This window comes from Dama dama, chromosome 1, assembly GCF_033118175.1.
Source record: "Dama dama isolate Ldn47 chromosome 1, ASM3311817v1, whole genome shotgun sequence".
Classification (NCBI taxonomy): domain Eukaryota; kingdom Metazoa; phylum Chordata; class Mammalia; order Artiodactyla; family Cervidae; genus Dama; species Dama dama.
The window spans coordinates 53745332-53764594 of record NC_083681.1 but is presented as its reverse complement, the minus strand read 5'-3'; the positions used below and the strand labels follow the sequence as shown (position 1 = coordinate 53764594).

The 19263-nt window shown below is 44.7% G+C and overlaps 1 protein-coding gene, 1 long non-coding RNA gene and 2 other non-coding genes across 5 annotated transcripts in view; all 4 read right to left on the bottom strand.

Moving 5' to 3' along the window:
• Positions 1-371: 371 nt before the first annotated feature.
• Positions 372-5786, bottom strand: RPS3 (ribosomal protein S3). Its single transcript, XM_061150549.1, has 7 exons — positions 5697-5786; positions 4754-4884; positions 4391-4484; positions 2778-2872; positions 1428-1615; positions 798-994; positions 372-444 (listed from the first exon to the last, which is right to left on the bottom strand). Exons 1-6 carry the CDS (start codon positions 5724-5726, stop codon positions 801-803), a joined length of 732 nt encoding a protein of 243 aa, XP_061006532.1. The 5' UTR covers positions 5727-5786; the 3' UTR covers positions 372-444; positions 798-800.
• LOC133064839 (small nucleolar RNA SNORD15) lies at positions 1107-1250 on the bottom strand. The gene has a single exon (XR_009694737.1). It is a non-coding gene; the product is annotated as a small nucleolar RNA SNORD15 (small nucleolar RNA).
• LOC133064845 (small nucleolar RNA SNORD15) lies at positions 5005-5154 on the bottom strand. Its single transcript, XR_009694739.1, has one exon. It is a non-coding gene; the product is annotated as a small nucleolar RNA SNORD15 (small nucleolar RNA).
• Positions 5787-10732: 4946 nt separating the features above from the next.
• LOC133062034 (uncharacterized) overlaps positions 10733-19263 on the bottom strand; it is a 34329-nt gene continuing 25798 nt past the window's right edge. For both annotated transcript variants that reach the window (XR_009694093.1, XR_009694092.1), the window contains exon 3: positions 10733-13681. This is a non-coding gene — a long non-coding RNA (uncharacterized LOC133062034). The remainder of the gene's footprint in view (positions 13682-19263) is intronic.

Sequence of the window (19263 nt, the reverse complement as noted above, 5' to 3'; positions counted from 1 at the left end):
GGACAGAGAGATGTAGATTCTGTTCACAGCACTATAATGCTTAGGTGAACTTACTTCTGAACATCAGGCTCTTCAGCATTTGCTTTCCCTTAACCCCGAATTTCAGGTTGAGGCAATCAAGGTGATGTCCTGTTAATAATCAGCCTTCAGCATCACCAGATTTACTCCCCCACAAGGAGAGGGTTACTTTGGTTTCTTCTGCTTGGGTTCTCTCATTCTGCCCCTCTCCTCACACAGAAACCAACAGGATCTTTAAGGAAAGCACAGAAACACTGTGAACCAGGCAGTCCTAAGAATCTATCAAGCAATGCTCCCATGGGGTGACACGACCGTCAGCCTGCATACTAGATGTAGAGTCTAGTAGGCCATGCGTCTTTTAAAAAGATTTTATTAAAGGTCTTTGCAGAGCAACATTCAGATTCCAGAACCAGCAGCCAAGGAGACCTGAAAGCAAACAAAGTACAGTAAGAACAGAAAATTCACCCAAGTATCTGGTTTGCATGAAAATTAATACACACAGAACACTGAGAAACAAACACCACAACAGGCATTAGGCATAGGAGAGGCCGTCTCTGTTTTAAGGGACTGCGGGAAGAAAAGCTCATTACTATAAGAGTGACCTGCAAATTCTAAACAAAGGAAGACAGTGCAAACACTCTTCCCAAAAGAATACCACAGTTAAATGAAGTCCCTGGCTCCAACCTGTGTCCTCTCATGTAAACCAAGTGTAATCTTACTTTTTATTCACTAGGTGGAATACCGTTCCATTATGCCCCAAGAGGCCCTTACAGACATACCTATTATGCTGTGGGTACCGGCTGGGGCATGGCAGGCGGCTCTGGCTTCCCACCCTTCTGTTCAGAGATGGGGGTGGTGGGCAGTATTTCATCTTTGGGTTCCACAATGCTCACGTGATCAGGCAGAGGCTTCTTAGGGCCAATCTTACCAGTTGGGTCCCAAGGCAGCATGATCTTTACCTTGATGCCCAGCACACCTAGAAGATGCCATAGTTAAGACCTACCTGTAGTTCCACTGCCCCCCACTACACAACAGAACAGGGCAGAAGGAAGAAAAGAACAGATTACTCAAGCATCCTGCATCTGGTCCCTTCTCAGACAAATGCCTCTAATCAATCAATGGACAGGACACTTTGCAAAAGGAACCCATGCACAGCACCACAGAACGTGGCACCGACAAGGACCAAGAGCAAGATGTGCCTTTTCTGACTCGTCATCGTGTCATCACTGAAGGGTACACCAGTGGCTGAGACAAGGACAAACCAACTCTCTTCAATGAAGCTAAATAATGAACCCAAAGAGTACAGCAATGTTCCACTATATCCCGAATTTCCCAAACACTGAAGAGCATATATAAAACCACGTTTACCCATTGAAAGCCCATTGCCCCAAGCACTCCTGGCTACTCACCCTGTCTGAGTAGCACATGGCGCACGGCAGTGTCAACATAGTAGTTAACAGGGTCCCCACTGTGGATCATAAGGCCATCCACAAACTTCATGGATTTAGCCCTCTGTCCTCGAAGTTTCCCAGACACCACGACCTCGCAGCCTTTGGCCCCACTCTCCATGATGAACCGCAGCACACCGTAGCAGGCCCTTTGGGCACACAAGAGACAGAGAGCCATTTGTGTCATCACCAGACAGAACCGCTCAACCCCTCCCCGCTTCAAAACAACTCAGCCTGCATGGACTACTTTCAATGTCCCTTTAATGCAGAGTAAGTGTGACCAGAGCCTGACCCAAGAGATAGAAACCTTCTTCCACTCCCACCACACACCATCTTAGGGAAACACATCAAGTTCCTTCTAACCAAGTGCTTTCCAAACTTGGCTGCATATTATAGAATCACCTCAAGGTCAAAACGAACCACTCAAACTTCAGTGTGCACAAAATTCACCTGGAGGGCTTATCAAGACAGGTTGCTGGGCTGTATTCTCCCGACTCCCCAATTCAGTGAGTCTGGGTTGGAAACGGAAAATGTTTACTTCTCATCAATTCTTATTGGCAACACTGATGCTGGCCCAGGCACCAAACTTTTGAGAATCACCGTTCTACATGGTGGAGATGGCAGTCAAACCAGGTATGCAGTCTTCTGCACATCCTTGCCTACGGCATTCCTCCTATGGGAACCTGTCTACAGCACAGCTTTCACATCCCTCCTCTGTTGAAAAACCTCCCAAGGTTCTGCATTAAGGATTAATGAATTCCCAACACCCAAGCAAGGCATTTCATTTTACTCCAAGTAGTGAAATTGCTCAAGGAACTGCCAGCTGAAATCATTAGCAAGCCCAGCTCCGGGGCCAATCTAACCACCTCATGTCCTTTGTTCCTCATGCTACTATCTATAAATACCTACAGGTATTTATTTATACCTATAAATACCTACAGGGGATGTCTGACTAGATTTTAAGCTCTCTCATCAGCAATGAGTCTTCTCTCTCTTGAGTCCCCAGAGTTACCACCACACAAGGTACATGAATGACTTCAACATGAACCCAAACCATTTCCCACCCCCATTCTATGTTCTACTCCCAAAGCACATAGTGCTCTCCTGTACCACCACCCACTTGTTTATAAACACTTGCATCGTTACTAGTCTTTCTAACTAGGCTGCCAGTTTAGTGACAACATGGATTGGCAATGTCTTATTGTTAAAGCCCTCAGAGACTAGCTGAGCCTGTCACGGAGTCCACTTACTAAATTAACAAAATAGCTGATATAGTGATTCACAAAAGGACACAATCATAAGGGCTCTTACCTCCGCACAGCAAGGCCTCCTAGGAGCTTGTAACGCAGAGATTCTGCCTGGGCAATGGCACACAGTCCTCTTGTGGCTACCTTTTCAGCGTAAAGCTTTAAAGAAACAAGGCACATTCTTAAACTTGTTACACTCACCACTGTTTTCAACTAAAAATCAGCACATTCATGATACAAGCAGACACCACCCTATGTATCACTATACTTGTTCTCATTTAGTGGCTGAGTGTGCAACCCCACCGATTACAGCCCACCATGCTCCTCTGTCCTTGGGATTCTCCAGGCAAGAATACTGGTGTGGGTTACCATGCCCTCCTCCAGGGGTTCTTCCTGACTCAGGGACTGAACCCACATCTCCTGCACTGGCAGGCAGATTCTTTACCAGTAAGCCACCTGGGAAGCCCTTCACTGTACTGTTCAGTTCAGTTCAGTCACTCAGTCGTGTCCGAGTCTTTGCAACCCCATGAATCGCAGCACGCCATCTCTGTCCATCACCAACTCCTGGAGTTTACTCAGACTCATGCCCATCAAGTCGGTGATGCCATCCAGCCATCTCATCCTCTGTCGTCCCCTTCTCCTCCAGCCCCCAATCCCTCCCAGCATCAGGGTCTTTTCCAATGAGTCAACTCTTCACATGAGGTGGCCAAAGTATTGGAGTTTCAGCTTCAGCATCAGTCCTTCCAATGAACACCCAGGACTGATCTCCTTTAGGATGGACTGGGTGGATCTCCTTGCAGTCCAAGGGACTCTTAAGAGTCTTCTCCAACACCACAGTTCAAAAGCATCAATTCTTCGGCGCTCAGCTTTCTTCACAGTCCAACTCTCACATCCATACATGACCACTGGAAAAACCATAGCCTTGACCAGATGGACCTTTGTTGGCAAAGTAATGTCTCTGCTTTTTAATATGGTATCTAGATTGGTCATAACTTTCCTTCCAAGGAGTAAGTGTCTTTTAATTTCATGGCTGCAGTCCCCATCAGCAGTGATTCTGGAGCCCCAAAAAATAAAGTCTGACACTGTTTCCATTGACTCCCCATCTGTTTCCCTACTATCAGAGTATTAAAGCACTTCTAATGCCCACATCTAACACACACTCAGGGACGTAGACTGAAGTGAACCATTCCTCATTTTTCTTCCACCCTCACCTTTCCACAGCCAAATCATGGAGATCAATTGGCAGCCAATCTCTCCTATGTATCATTACTATATCCTAGATGGATATAAATTACTGCTGCCTGCTTATTAAAAGAACTTCAACAAAATACCAATCCATTTGTAATACTCACTGATCACAAGTAAGCTTTCAGGGTGATAATGTGAGTTTTCAGAAGTACCATCCTAAAGAGGCCTTCCCCGGTGGCTCAGATGGTAAAGAATCTGCCTGCAATGTGGGAGACCTGGGTTCAATCCCTCGGTTGGGAAGATCCCCTGGCGGGCATGGCAACCAGCTCCAGCACTCTTGCCTGGAAGAATCCCCATGGACAGAAGCCTTGGGTCCAGGGGGGTCACAAAGAGTTGGACACGACTAAGTGACACAGCACAGCACAGCACCATCCTAAAGAGCCATTTCTAGGCCCAGAGTAGCCTCTGGCACAAGCCAGGATCACTCACCTCTACACTGCCTTCAGGGAAGCCAAATCTCTTCTGAACCACAGCAGTCAACTCCCGGATCCGCCGGCCCTTCTCACCAAGTACATTCTGTGTCCTGAGAAAAATGAAGAGCGACAATTCACAGCTCTCATAACATTACAGATGTAGTTTTAAATCTTGCACACGTGTGGTAGTAAAATCTAATTCATCTGACACAAAGAAGTATAAATTTTGGATGACAAGAATTAAGAGATCATTTTTTTTTAATGCAGCTTAAAAATTCATTCACTAAGACTCAACTGTTGTTCTGCTAAGTTTACAAAACAAATAACCTTAGAGCAGACAACAATTACACGTGATGACCAGAAAAAATGAATTTTTTACCTGGTGGCCAAGATAATGATTTCTGTCCTGGTTGGTGTAACTCGGACCTCAACTCCAGAGTACCCATCTTCAGCCAGCTCCCTGGTGAGAAACTCGTTCAGTTCAGCTTTGAAGATGCCATCAGCGACAAACTAACCAAAAGTAAAATGAAAATCAGGATCTGGACATAGGATCACTTTTCTAGCCCAGTCAATGCAACCCTAATCAAAATTCAACACCTCCAACCAACGTTCCAGAGGAAACACAGCAACCCTTCTCAGACAAATGCCTCTACGTCATCTTTTGGAAGTTAACTTTGACCCAGGCCCTTAAAACTGTGCCACAGAACGCGGCACAGGGTAGGGGTCACCTGGACAAACAGAACACCTCCAGTCAGACTCGTCATCTCCTCTTCATTGAAGGGTTTTAAATTAAACCGTTTTACCCAGGCCCCTTCCCTCTATTTCCCCACAGCTTTTCCTTGACCCCCAGATAGAACAAGAAATTGTCAGTAACCTTCCCAACTGAGGTCCTCGGGGTCAGAAGGTTGCACCCAGACACGCCTGGGAAGAAGGCAAGAAAACACTGCTACCTCCCTTTCTCAAAGCTATGATTCGATGAAGGAAAAGGCTCATGCCCTCAAAACATCACGTTTACTAACTTTACTAACTACTGACTAAGAAAGGCTCACAAGCGCTCCTCCAGGGCACGAGGAGCCCTCAGTGCTCATCTCTGCTCTCCGCCCGGAACCAGCAGAAATCCGTCCCTCCTATCCCAGCCATACTGCTCTCGGGAGCCACGGGGCTGCGCTCAATCCACCGCCATCCGCAGCCCACGGGAAAGCGACACAGTCCAACCGCTGCCCCGGGTATAGCGAAGAGCTGTAGGTCTCGCAATAGCACCCAGAGAAGCTCCTGACCCGCGAAACGCCACAGTTCCCTACAACCGGGCCCCAGGATCTCACCTTCCTCTTCTTGGAAATTTGCACGGCCATCTTGCCGCCGCGAGCCGCCGAAAGGAAAGGAAGTGGCAAGCGGGCGGAAGTGCGTATAAAGGGCGCTGTGCGACGACAAAGAACTGCGCGACGTCGACGCCTGTGAGCGCTCATGGGAAGTGTAGTTTTCACTTTGGTAAAAGGAAAGAAAAGCGCGGTGCAAGGGTTGATGCTTTTGAACTGTGAGGTGTTGCAGAAGACTCTTGAAAGTTCCTTGGACTGCAAGGAGATCAAAGCAGTCAATCCTAAAGGAAATCAATCCTGAATATTCATCGGAAGGACTGATGCTGAAGCTGAAACTCCAATACTTTGGCTATCTGATGCGAAGAGCTGACTCATTGGAAAAGACCCTGATACTGCCTTTAGAAAGCCTAAAGGCGGAGGAGAAGGGAAGGACGCAGAGGATGAGATGGTTGGATGGCGTCACCGACTCAATGGACATGAGTTTGAGCAAGCTCCGGGAGATGGCGATGGACAGGGAAACCTGGCGTGCTGCAGCCCATGGGGTCGCAAAAAGTGGACACAACTGAGCGACTGAACAACAACAACAATATCCAGAAACCTGGGGCTTCCCAGGTGGCACTAGTGGTAAAGAACCCGCGTGCAAATGGAGGAGAGAGAGATGAGGATTCCATCATAGAGATGAGGGGTCGATCTCTAGGTCAGGAAGATCCCTTGGAGGAGGGCATGGCAACCCACTCCAGTATTCTTGCCTGGAAAATCCCATAGACAAGAGGAGCCAATATCTCAATCAGAGCTTAAAAAATTCAGAGTTTAGAGTCCAGTTCTCATCAGTTTAAAACCAGGTATAAACACACACTCATCTGCTCACTTTATTCTTTAATGAAATAAAAGAATAAAAAAATAAAAGGGCTTTTCGGCTGAAAGCCCTCAATGAAATTCAGTGAGGCACATATCTCTTCCAATTTGTGTCCATTTCCTCTGTTGCAAACTGATAATATATATAATATGTATTAAATATTCTAAGGACTGTTTTAGGACCTTTATATTATTAATTCATTACCTCTACCTCACATTCATAAAGTCTGTTACAGCTTGTAACAGAAGTCACGATAGTGGCTCGCAATTCTTTTTCAATTAAAAAAACTTCCCCTTACAGATTTGATTACAAAAAATTTCAAACATACAAAGAAGTTGAAAGAATTTTACAGTGTAAACCCATATATGCATCCCTTAGGTCCTGCAATTAACATTTTTTCTGTATTTGCTTTATCACATATTTATCCTTTCCTCTATCCACCCAACAATGCATCTTTCGATACATTTCAAAGTTACTTTCAGACATCAGCACACTTCATGCCTTAAACCTCCCCAACAGTTTTTTTTTTCAGTTTTATTGAGAAATAATTGACATACATCAATGTATAAGTTTAAGGCACACAACATAATGGCTTGATTTACTTATATCATGAAATGATTACCACAAAAAATTCAGCTAACACCCATCATCTCATATAGATACAAAAATAAATTGAAAACAGAAAAAGTTTCCTTGTGATGAACACTTTTATTTTAAATCTGAAGTTTGTTTCTATTTAAAAAATTAGAAAATTTCTTTATAAAACTGTTTTACATTTTTCTTAAAAATATAGAAAAATCTATCAAAATTGTGGCCCCACATTTTCTCATAGCAGTACTCTCCTTCCCCGTTATATGGAAAAGAGTTTTCCAATGTGCCATGGTTCCTGGCAGCTTCGCTCACTGATTGTCTGGTCCTAGAAGCCATCTGAGCTTTTCCCCAGCACTGAGACAGCTCTAATGCTGAGATGCTCTGATCCTATAATCGTGGACTTAACAGAGTTCTGGGGGGAGTCTGTATAGAGGGACCAGGGAAGATGGAAAGAAGTGGATGATCCAAAGAGACTTGCTGTGGACCTAATGTACCTTCATGATGGATTGAGGTTGAGGGGAGAATTGAAAATGACATCCACGCTAGATGCTTAGTGACAACCCTCACTGAGGTAAGGAAATCAGGAATAGGCTTTTTCTCCATGTCATCTCCCTCTGTCACTTCCTCTAGGATTGGGCCTTTTCTAGCTATTCCCGTAACTAGCACACTCACCTCACTGGGTTGGAATGGCCTGTTTATGCGTTTCTCCTACTAGACCATAAGCTTCATAAGTGCAGAGACCAAGTCTGTTTTGTTCATTATATCCAGAGTCTAGGATATGGCCTGACTCAGGCCTGGTGTCAATCAAAGTTTGATTATCAAAGAAATTAATTAATGAATTTTGGTTTTAGATCAGTTCTTAGTAGTGTGGCTCATATAAATTTCCTTGTATCTTACTGGGATACCCACAAAACCAAGTTGTAGAGACTCAAAGCTAAGGATCAGACCATGGAGAGTTCTTTGATGTAAACACTACCTCTGGAGTCTCTGTGGTAGCTCATCTCCTGCCCCTTCCCAACGACGCAAGAGGATGCCTGCCTGGGTATTGTCCTCTGGTCCCGGGAGAAAGCCCATGAAGGAAGCCTTTATCATGATGCCTTCCTCTTTATGTATTATAAGAAGACATTATATCACTCAAAATCACACTGTAAAAATAATAGTAGTCACAATACACTGAATTCCAATTAAAAGTAGGGAATGTCCTGGTGGTCCAGTGGTTAGGACTCTGCTTTTTCCCAAGGGCCCAGGTTCAATTCCTGGTCAAGGAACTAAGATCCCACAAGCCGCTCCATGTGGCCAAAAAAAAAAAAAAAAAGATATCTGACTTTGGGACTTCCCTGTTGATCCAGTGGTTAAGACTCTGTGCTTCCACTGCAGGGGTGCAGGTTCCATCCCTGGTCAGGGAACTAAGACAATGCATGCCCCACAGTGAAGCCAAAAATAAAATGTTGGGACTGTGAGAGTGAGTTGTTAATCTCTTCCCAAATATCCAAAATGTAAACAGGGTTTACTCAGTTTGGCCATTCATGCCCCAGAAGTGTACCTGGAGCTGCGAAGAAAGGGCAATGTGTCTGTGAGTGCCACACAAGTCTTGTCCTGAAATTCCTGGGAATCAAAGGTGAGGCTTGCTTGGTTGAAAGAATATAGCCCACAGTTTTGGAGAACAGTGTAGTTACTTCAAGACCAGTACAGTGGAATCTCATAGAAAGCATTTAGCATACGTGGATCCAACTAGAGGAGCTTGGCAAAAAAAAAGAAGAGAGAATTTAGAGTGAAACTGGGTGTGCCTGCCTCCCTGTTCCCTGAGCATGTGAGATGGAGGACTAAAGAGCCCTTCTGCTTAACCAGGCTGCATAGGTCTTGCTTCCCCAAAGGCCTGCTCTTCCCTGAGGGTGAGCATCTAGCTGGGCTGAGTGTTCAGTGACTTATATTTTTTTCCCACAAGACCCCTTAATAAGCCGACAACTTTCTCTAGAACCAGGGATCTGTGCTGGTCCTGAGGGAACACTGGATTCACAGAGAGAGGGTACATCAGTCTCCACTAGAGCACCTCTTAAGGGATTACTGATCAAGGATAATATCCACTCTATTTGGTCCTATTTCGTTTATTTATTTATTTTGGGCCACGCTGGGTCTCTGCTGCTGCGCATGGGCTTTCTTTAGTTGCAACGAACAGGGGCTACTCTTCATTGTGGTGCTCAGGCTTCTCGTTGCTGTGGCTTCTCTTGTTGCAGAGCCCAGGCTAGGTGCTCCAGCTTCAGTAGTTGCAGTGAATAGGCTTAGTTGCTCCAAGGCACATGGAATCCTCTGAGGCCAGGGATCAAAACCATGTGCCCTGCATTGTCAGGCGAATTTCCAGTCACTGGATCACCAGGTACATCCCAGTCAAGTACTTTAGATAATAACACCTTCAAGTGAAATATGATGATGCCATCGCATTTTCAATGATTTGATTAAAATTCATCAGTGACTCACTCTGAACCTGGAACTGAGTCTCTGAATATCAACAGAACAATATTACAGGATAAATTTTGAAATAGTTTTCATTATTTTATTTGTTTCATTTATTTTAGTTTCATTTATTTTATTTGGCCTCACTGCGTGGCTTGTGGGATCTTAGTTCCCCAATCAGGGATGGAAGCTGGGCCGAGAGGAGTGGAAGCACCGAATCCTTACCACTGGATCACCAAGGAAGTCCCCAAGAATTTTTAAAATTTACTGTTTTGTATCATTTCTAAAAGGCTCACACTACTGATACCCCCTTCTCCAGGGGACCTTCCTGACCCAGGGATTGAACCTAGGTCTCCATTGAGTTAAATAAAATATGCTATTAAAATTAAGCTCATCTGTTTCTTTTGCTTTTTTTTTTTCACGTAGCTACTAGAAAATTTAGTTACATATGTGGCTTTCACTTGTGACTCTTATACTTCCTTTGGCTAGTGCTGCCCTAATCTCTTCAACCCCAGAAATCAATGATGTCTTCTGTCTTTCCATGAGATTAGGCACAGTGGCAGAGAGTAGGCACTTATTTTCCAGACTTACTGAATGAAAGATTACAGTGGAATTATGTACCAATCTTGTTTTCCTATTTGCTTGGGATGCTGGGAAACTCAGAACTGTTTCATGCGAATTCCTGAGGTCCTACTCTGACCCAGATCAGCTCTGGACTGGAGCGAGGGTGGAAGAGGCCCCTCAGGCAGAATTCAGCTTTGTTCCTGGAGCCAGAAAAGTGAGACTGTCACAGCGCCCTCTTCCACAGGACCTTTTTCTTCTATAAACTGAGGCCCTGGGACTTCCCTGGTGGTCTAGTGGTTAAGGCTCGGTGCCTCCACTGCAGGAAGTGTGGGTTCAGTGCCTGATCAAGGAACTTAGATCCCACGTGCCACACAGAGTGGCCAAAATATAAAAACAAAAATTAAATGGGATGGCAATAATCCCTAACCCACCCCATAGGATGATTGTGGGATTAAATTAATTAATACAGGCAAAGTATTTAATACTTAGTACATAGTAAACATAGTAGTGGAACATAATAGTGTTACTGAAAGTTGGGGTTTAGTTGCTTGACACTCAAAAGCCAACAAAGAGGCAAGTCTGGTGGAAATGAAAGTTTGGTTTACTTTGGAGGCAGGCAACCAATGGGGAGGGCAGACTCCTATCCAAAGACCGACTCCCCACCACTGACAATCAGTGGGCAAGAACTTTTATAGATGAAGGAAGGGAGTTACATTCAGAAACAGCACAGTCAGCTTTAAAAGTCATCTTGAAATCAGTCTTGCAGTGCCCTGATCGGTGTCCTCTTCATTTTTTTAAGTACAGTGAGTCTTTAGTTCCAGGATCTGCTTGTTCCCATTTCTTTGAGCCCAATTCTTGCAGTTGTGGCAGTTTATATCAGGGCTACAGTCCAGTCATCATGTAGCTAACTTCTTCCACCTGGTGGGGGTTTCAGTCTGTGAGACAGTTCAAAGGCTCAGAATATTAACTATAGCCCTTGAAGAGGAACTAAAGGTCCTTGACTATGCTTAATGGCTAAACTATTATTATTTAGTCTTGATAGACTATTTTCCTTTGTTTCAGCATTTCCTCACTTCCCTGATTAAATTTATTTTTTGGCTAAAGTTTTTCCACAGACAAAAGGCAGGCTGAGGACATGAGGGGCAAGGGTCATAGGATCCTGCTCCATTTCAGTAAGTGCTGAAATAGCATTAGTTACTACTACTCGGATCCACCGCCCATATCAGGTCGTGGGGACATTGAATCTGGCAGAGCTCCTGCTCTCCAGAAGCTCAGAGTTGGGGCTGGGTGCTGGGGATACAGATAAGTAAATAAGTGTGACAAGCATCGTAAGTATCAAGGTAGGGACAATAGGGCACTGAGGAGGGCAGAGTGTTGGAGAAGATGTCACAGGGCTCCAACCCTTGCCAGACAGGCAGACACATAAGTCAGAATGAATGCGAAGGACTCCCCCCCAACATTATGAAAATAGCTTCTGATTAAAAAAATAAAATACATTCGTAAAAAATTGAAAAGATAGAGAAGCAACTAACCAGAAGAAGCCACTCTTCTGGTTAAGCAGCATAAACATTCGGGACACATGTTTCCAGATCTCTCTCCAGGCAGTGAGATGCTCTGTGATGAATGGTGTGCACCTGCACTGTCACACAGATGGGATCACTGCAATGCATGGGTGCCACTGAAGGACACTGGTGTCCTGCCAGGGGGGTCCCCAGGGAGTGGACAGCTTGATCAGGGGGCAGGAGGGTGCAGAAATAATGAAGCCAGCTCGTTCTGTTTCATGTCCCACTGCTACCACTTGCAAGCTTTGTGATCTCAGGCAAGTCACTTAACCTTTCTGAGTCTCAGACTCTTCGCTTGGAAAGTGAAGAAATGATCATTAACTTCCTGGATTTCTATGATTGAATAAATGGTGTCTTTAAAGCACTCAGCATAGTGCCTAGAATGTGGAAAGTGTTCATTAAGTGGGACAGATTATCACTGCTTTTAGTGCAAATAAACAACTTGGCACTTAGGTTTATGCTAATCTTCAATGTTTTTGGTTAGGGTGAGTCAACTTGCTAACACTAACATGCAGGCTCACACCTCTGCTCTTTGCAGAAGGCAGGGACACACCAATTCCTTTCACACACACCAGGCACTATTTGCTATGAGTAGAAGGACCATACTATAATAATGTAAGGGGCAGAGAAGTCTTCCTTAAAAGAAAGATATGGGAAAAACTGTGTCAGAGATCAGGCTGCGGAAGCAAAAGGACATGGCCAAGGGAGAGAAAAAGGCCAAGGAGATCCTAACTCATCAGGCTTCTTCCAGGCGTGTGAGATCAGCGTCTGGTCTGGGGAGGTGGGGCCCGAGGACGGCGGCAACAAGGACCTGCCCCATGGCCGGTAAGGGCTAGGAGGGGGAGGGAGGGGGTAGGCAGGCAGGTTAAAAAGACCTTTCTTGAGGGGGTGCTACCAAACTCAGATGAAGGACGGCGAACACAGCTGGAATACGCAGAGACAGTAAGTTTGTCTAGTTTGATTTTGGAAAGTGGAAATTCCGTCATTCCTAAACCGGCTCTCCCAAAGTGCTGCGTACTTCGCCCTCTGGCGGCCACAACTGACAACTACAGGGCCTTGATCAACTCCCAGTAATGGGGTGGAGCGGGGGTGGGGCTGGAGCTGGTGCTCTCCACCCAGACACTCTCCACCCTGTTGTCTGGTCACTAGTCAACTGGGCATTTTTAGTTAACCTTGTGCAAGGGGCTGAGAATATGGGACAGTACATAACTGGGAGGCGAGCATTCTCCACACACACACAAAAAGAGGCTAGAGGCTGGCTTCCCAGGATCTGACTAGTGGAGTCCATACATTAGGTCTGAATATACCATGACTCCACTAAGGTGACTGGAGGACCGGAGCAAGATGGTAGCAAGTCAGTGCTATCAAATGCCTAGCTTCCTGCCCAGAGACAGGCTATGTGAACGGGTGACTGGTTAGTTCAGAGATAAAGGGAGTGGGCAGGAGCCAAGGCCTGGCATGAAGCTATCACTGGGATACAATGGGGGGCTGGGGGCCTCTCTACAGCAACAAGTGCTTTGGGCTTTTGTAGAGAGACATCATTAGAACTCTTTGATCTAGTTCTCCAGACTCTGATTTCACAGGCTCAGAAGCCCCAGAAGGGGTCCAGGCTCTTAAGTTACCTCTACTTAGCCTTGACCTTCCCTAGAGAGACAGTGGCCATGTCTGCTTCATTAATGTTGCAGGCCTCCACGAAGCCAGTGAGCTGGGGAGAAATTGGGAGTAGTGGAACTTGTCTCCACTGCTGATGGGGGGAATGTAAATTAGCACAGCTGCCTTGGAAAGTTCCTGAGGAATGTTGGTTGTGGGCCCCCAAACCCCAGCAATTCCACTGCTGAGTTATACAGCTAGAGTGCTGATCTTCATTTTTTTGTGCTCACTTTCTCTCTACAAGAGTTTGAAGGATGCAGCTTTCCTTTGTCCATTCCAAGTTATGCAGAACTTCAACACAGGTAGAACTTTTCATCCTAAGTATAAACAAATTCAGAGAGATTATGATTTCCAGTATCATCATAATGTAAACTCTTGAAAATAAAGCAGTTAGTCATTCTTTTAAATATATCCATAGAACTATAAATGCCACAGTGATTCAAACTCACAATTATCCATTTTAAAGATAGACAAACAAGTTTTTCTTGAACAGATACATTTACATATTGTTTCATTTTCTCCTTGATCTTATATATATTTCCATTCCGCACAACCCTGGAAAATCCAGAGTTCTCTGTGGAGTGGATCCACAACCTCATCCCCTTCCATTCTTCTCGCCCTGGTTGGCTGACTTAACTCAGCTCTGACTCAGATGAGTGATTTTCCAGGAAGATCCCAAACCAGCCAGGTGTTTTTCTAGTTCAGTGACCTGTTGAAACTTATAGTTCTTTTCCATTACCCCTGTTTGCTCGTCAGGAAGGGTCTGAACCAGCATCTTAGCATGCAGGGGCTCAAGTGCTTCTAACCACAACACTCTTCAAAGATTGCTGCTTATGTAAACAACAAGGAATTTCACACACTAATAATTACATGTATTGAGAGCTTATAATGTACCAGGCACCATGCTAAGTATTTTATAGGCCATTATTGCCCGATAATCCTCACCATGCAGGTTAACCTATTTACCACACTATTAATTCATTTTACCAACAAAAAAAGTGTCTTCTAATGTTAAAACCTTATCTCCCCCAGATAAAATTACTTATTAATATCCAGGAATTTAAAGAATTAGGCAATATCACTTTCCAGACATTACTGATAATTTTCTACCACTAAGAAGCTACAACTGAAATGAAGCAACTGACAAAGAATTAATCTCATAAATATACAAGCAACTCCTGCAGCTCAATTCCAGAAAAATAAGCAACCCGATCAAAAAATGGAGCAAAGAACTAAACAGACATTTCTCCAAAGAAGACATGCAGATGGCTAACAAACACATGAAAAGATGCTCAACATCACTCATTATCAGAGAAATGCAAATCAAAACCACAATGAGGTACCATCTCACACCAGTCAGAATGGCTGCTATCCAGAAGTCTACAAACAATAAATGCTGGAGAGGGTGTGGAGAAAAGGGAACCCTCTTACACTGTTGGTGGGAATGCAAACTAGTACAACCACTATGGAGAACAGTGTGGAGATTCCTTAAAAAACTGGAAATAGAACTGCCATATGACCCAGCAATCCCACTGCTGGGCATACACACCGAGGAAACCAGAATTAAAAGAGACACATGTACCCCAATATTCATCACAGCACTGTTTACAATAGTCAGGACACGGAAGCAACCTAGATGTCCATCAGCAGACGAACGGATAAGAAAGCTGTGGTACATATACACCATGGAATGTTACTCAGCCATTAAAAAAGAATGCATTTGAATCAGTTCTAATGAGGTGGATGAAACTGGAGCCTATTATACAGAGTGAAGTAAGTCAGAAAGAAAAATATACCAATACAGTATATTAATGCATATATATGGAATTTAGAAAGACTGTAACTGCCGAGGTCCAGCCCCAGCAGGACCAGGAATACCCAAGGGATGAGTGGCGTCGGTGGGGAAGAAGACAGACAGACACACACACACAGGAGGTTGCATAGAAGAGGTAGCTTTTTTTATTTTTAGGACAGCTCAGTTTTTATAGAATGAACATTACCTCCCCCTTAAGTTACCACATATTACATCAGATATTGTTTCATGCTTCTGTCAATATTTTTTTCCCCATGTTTTCCCCCTATTCATTCATCTAGAACCTTTCCGATTACAGGGTTTATTCTTAAATGTCCCATACATAGTCTTCTTGCCTCAGTGGCCTAACATTTTCACTCTAACAAAAACAGTGAGTGAGTGAGTGAAGTCGCTCAGTCGTATCCGACTCTTTGCGACCCCATGGACTGTAGCCTACAAGGCTCCTCAGTCCATGGAATTTTCCAGGCAAGAGTACTGGAGTGGGTCGCCATTTCCTTCTCCACTAACAAAAACAATGTCCTACAAATCTCAGGTACAGTGTAAATTCTTTGGACAATAAAACAATACATGGGAATGGTCACAGTAACATGTTTGACATTTCTGAGAATAGTACCATGAGAAAAACCTTGATATTTTTCTTTACCTGAAACCACAAAATCTCAATTTATAATGATTAACTATTAAACAGCAAAAACACCTCTAAAGCAGCAAAACACCTCTGTTAATAGTGAGATAATGGCAGTGAAGCTGGTTAATATAAATCTTCTATTGAAATCCTTTGTACCCCATTTTCTAACTCTACAAAAATACCCATAATCTCATGTTGTTTAAAAAAAGGGAAACAAATGAACAAATAGCAGCAAGGAAATAGCAATAATGAAAACCCTCTCAACCAAGGAGCAAGTAAACTGAAGCGGTACATCTACTTCTAAATCTAAATGCCTCTACTCTTTTCTATTCTAGAACATTATAATCTTTTAAGCAAGCAACCAAACTATACCTGTGGCCTTTTCTTTTTTGACTTGATGTTTATGGTCGTGTCCTGAGCCAGAGCAATCATGAGCATTTCCAAAAAGGCTTGGACTTTTCCAGCGAGGCCTATTACTATATATTATATTTCCAAAAATTAATAGAAAGCCCAACAACAGTAAGACAGAGGAGGAAAGGGACATACCGGGCCCCCGGCACAACCTTGAGGGGAAGAGCTGCCTTGCAGATTCCTTTCTCGTCCCGGTGGCTCCCGAGGGGACATATTGGGCCCCCCGGGGCAGCCCCGTGTGAGGAAGAGCTGCCTTGCAGGTTCCTCTCTCATCCCGTGACCTTGTCACGGTTTGGGCACACCCAGCAGCTCCCGACATATAATGATGACCCTATATGCAAGACAGCAAAAGAGACACAGACGTAAAGAACAGACTTTTGGATTCTGTGGGAGAAGCCAAGGGTGGGATGATTTGAGAGAATAGCATTGAAACATGTATATTATCATATGTCCAGGTTCGATGCATGAGACAGGATGTTCAGGGCTGGTGCACTGGGGTGACCTTGAGGATGGGATGGGGAGGGAGGTGGGAGGGAGGGTCAGGATGGGGAACACATGTACACCCGTGGCTGATTCACGTGAATGAATGGCAAAAACCACCACAATATTGTAAAGTAATTAGCCTCCAATTAAAAGGAAAAAAAAAAAGAAGCCGCAACTGGAGAAGTGAAGAGAAGCTGATGATACCTCCACTTTAGTTACATTGAGACCTATTGTGTGTGCTGTACTTAGACGGTCCTTGCGATCCTGTGGACTGTAGCCCGCCAGGCTCCTCTGTCCATGGGGATTCTCCAGGCAAGAATACTGCAGTGGGTATTCCTTCAGGAATACCTTCCTCCAGGGGATCTTCGCAACCCAGGGATCGAACCCAGGTCTCCCAAATTGCAGTCAAATTCTTTACTGTCTGAGTCACTAGGGAAACCCTAGAACTATTGAGAAGACAGTAACTAGGGACCAGAATGGGCTTTCCTGGTGGCTCAGACAGTAAAGAACCTGCCTGCCAATGCAGGAGATGTGGGTTCAATCCCTGGATTGGGAAGATCCCCTGGAGAAGGAAGTGGCAGCCCACTCCAGTATTCTTGCCTGAGAAATTCCGTGGACAGAGGAGCCTGGGGGACTACGGTCCATGGGGTCACAAAGAGTCGGACACAACTGAGCGACTAAACAACAAGGGCTCAGAATAGTTCATAAATTACTTCTGTGAAAAGACTGAATTAACTAAGATCAAAACAGGGTGGTAGGTGAGTGAAATAAATGTTCTGGGACCACAAAGTGTTTCAGGATACCAAATCCAGCACAGTATTTCGAAGGGATGGCGCTGAAGAGCAGAACAGCTTGGAAAGGAGCCGCTAGAGGGCGGCAGAGCACAGTGAGCCCGGCCGGTCACGGGTAACCCAGCCGCCGCCCAGATGTGGGATGCAAAGATGCTTAGACCCTCAGGCTTGTCCTACTATCTGCAGCCCCGTGGACTGTAGCTCGCCAGGCTCCTCTGTCCATGAAATTCCGAGTAAGAATCCTGGACCAGATTGCCATTTCCTCTTCCGGGGGAATCGTCTGGACCCTGGGAAAGAACCCGTGTCTCCTGTGGTCTCCTGCATTGCAGGCGGATCCTTTACCCTAAGGATTCTTTACATCTGAGAAGCCCAGATGTGGGGAAAATCCAAATGAAAAAGCCTAGTGGGCAGGCCGAGCACATTAACCGGCCAGCCCTCACCACCCTCACCACTGATCCCACAGCTTCTGAAGGGGAAGGGAGGCAGGGGCCTAAAGGAAGGTTATGGAACAGCACTGTCCAACAGAAACACGATACACGAATTTTCCAGTAGCCACTTTACTCAAGGAAAAAAGGAACAGGTGACGTTAATTTTAACATTTTAAAATTTACCCTCATGTATCCAAAATGTTATCATTTCAACATGTGATTAATATAAAAATTATAGGGATATCTTACTTTTAAATTTTTTGCTATACAGCAGAAACCCACACAGCACTGTAAAGCAATAATTAAAAAAAAAAATTTGGTATTAAGTTTTTGAAATTCGATGTGTATTTTGTAGTTATTATAGCACTTCTCCTTTTGGATGAGCCACATTTCAAGGGTTCAATAGCCACTCATGACTATTGATATTTAATTTTTCCCAGGTAAGTACCCCATGCTGGATGAGGGCCTTCTGAGGATTCCAGTAGTGTCCCAGGGTAAAGATCAGACCAAGGACCCCTCCTGGTCCAGTCTACAGCCTTGACCCACAGCCCCCGCCTCCTCCCCAGAAAACACCTCCCGTACAGGTTTCTGCCTGGTGCTCTTTCCTCTGTAAAGCCCTTTCCCCTAGCCCAGCCCCACTCCTTAGCCTGTGTTCCCAGAAGTGTTTGGGTCATACCTCTAGACACCTGTCACGTGACATCACGAGTTATGCTGGAATCTAGTTCCTCATACCAGGGCGTCAGCCTTTTGCCTAGTGACAAGGCCCAGGCCCAGGGCAGGGAGCTGGACACGTTTGATTTCTGGCTCTGCTGCCTACTTAGTTGGTGCTGTGCTTGTATTAGTCACTCAGTTGTGTCCGACTCTTTGTGACCCCATGGACTGCAGCCCACCAGGCTCGTCTGTCCATGGGGAATCTCCAGGCAAGAATACTGGAGTGGGTTGCCATGCCCTCAGTACCTTAAACAAAAATCTTAAATTCGCTTGCTTCAGAGGTGTCATGAGTGCTTTTATCAAAAAAGATTCCTGATATATAGTGGATGTTTTCTGAATGCTGGTTTCTTATCATCAAAGATAATGACTGTGCTATATGTGTCTCCGAATTAAAATATGTTAGTTTCCTTACAACCATTAAATGGCATAACAGTAAATTGATATGGAAGGCAACTTGGTTACAACCTGAAACTCATCAAATACACTGCCCTTTGACCTAGCAATTCCACTTCTAGGGAATTATATACCATGTTGGTGCGAAAGTAATTATGGTTTCAGGTAGTGAATTTTAAATCGTTACAACTGGATTCGAGCACATCTCTATTAATCAAAATAAGAACCATTACAATCAACA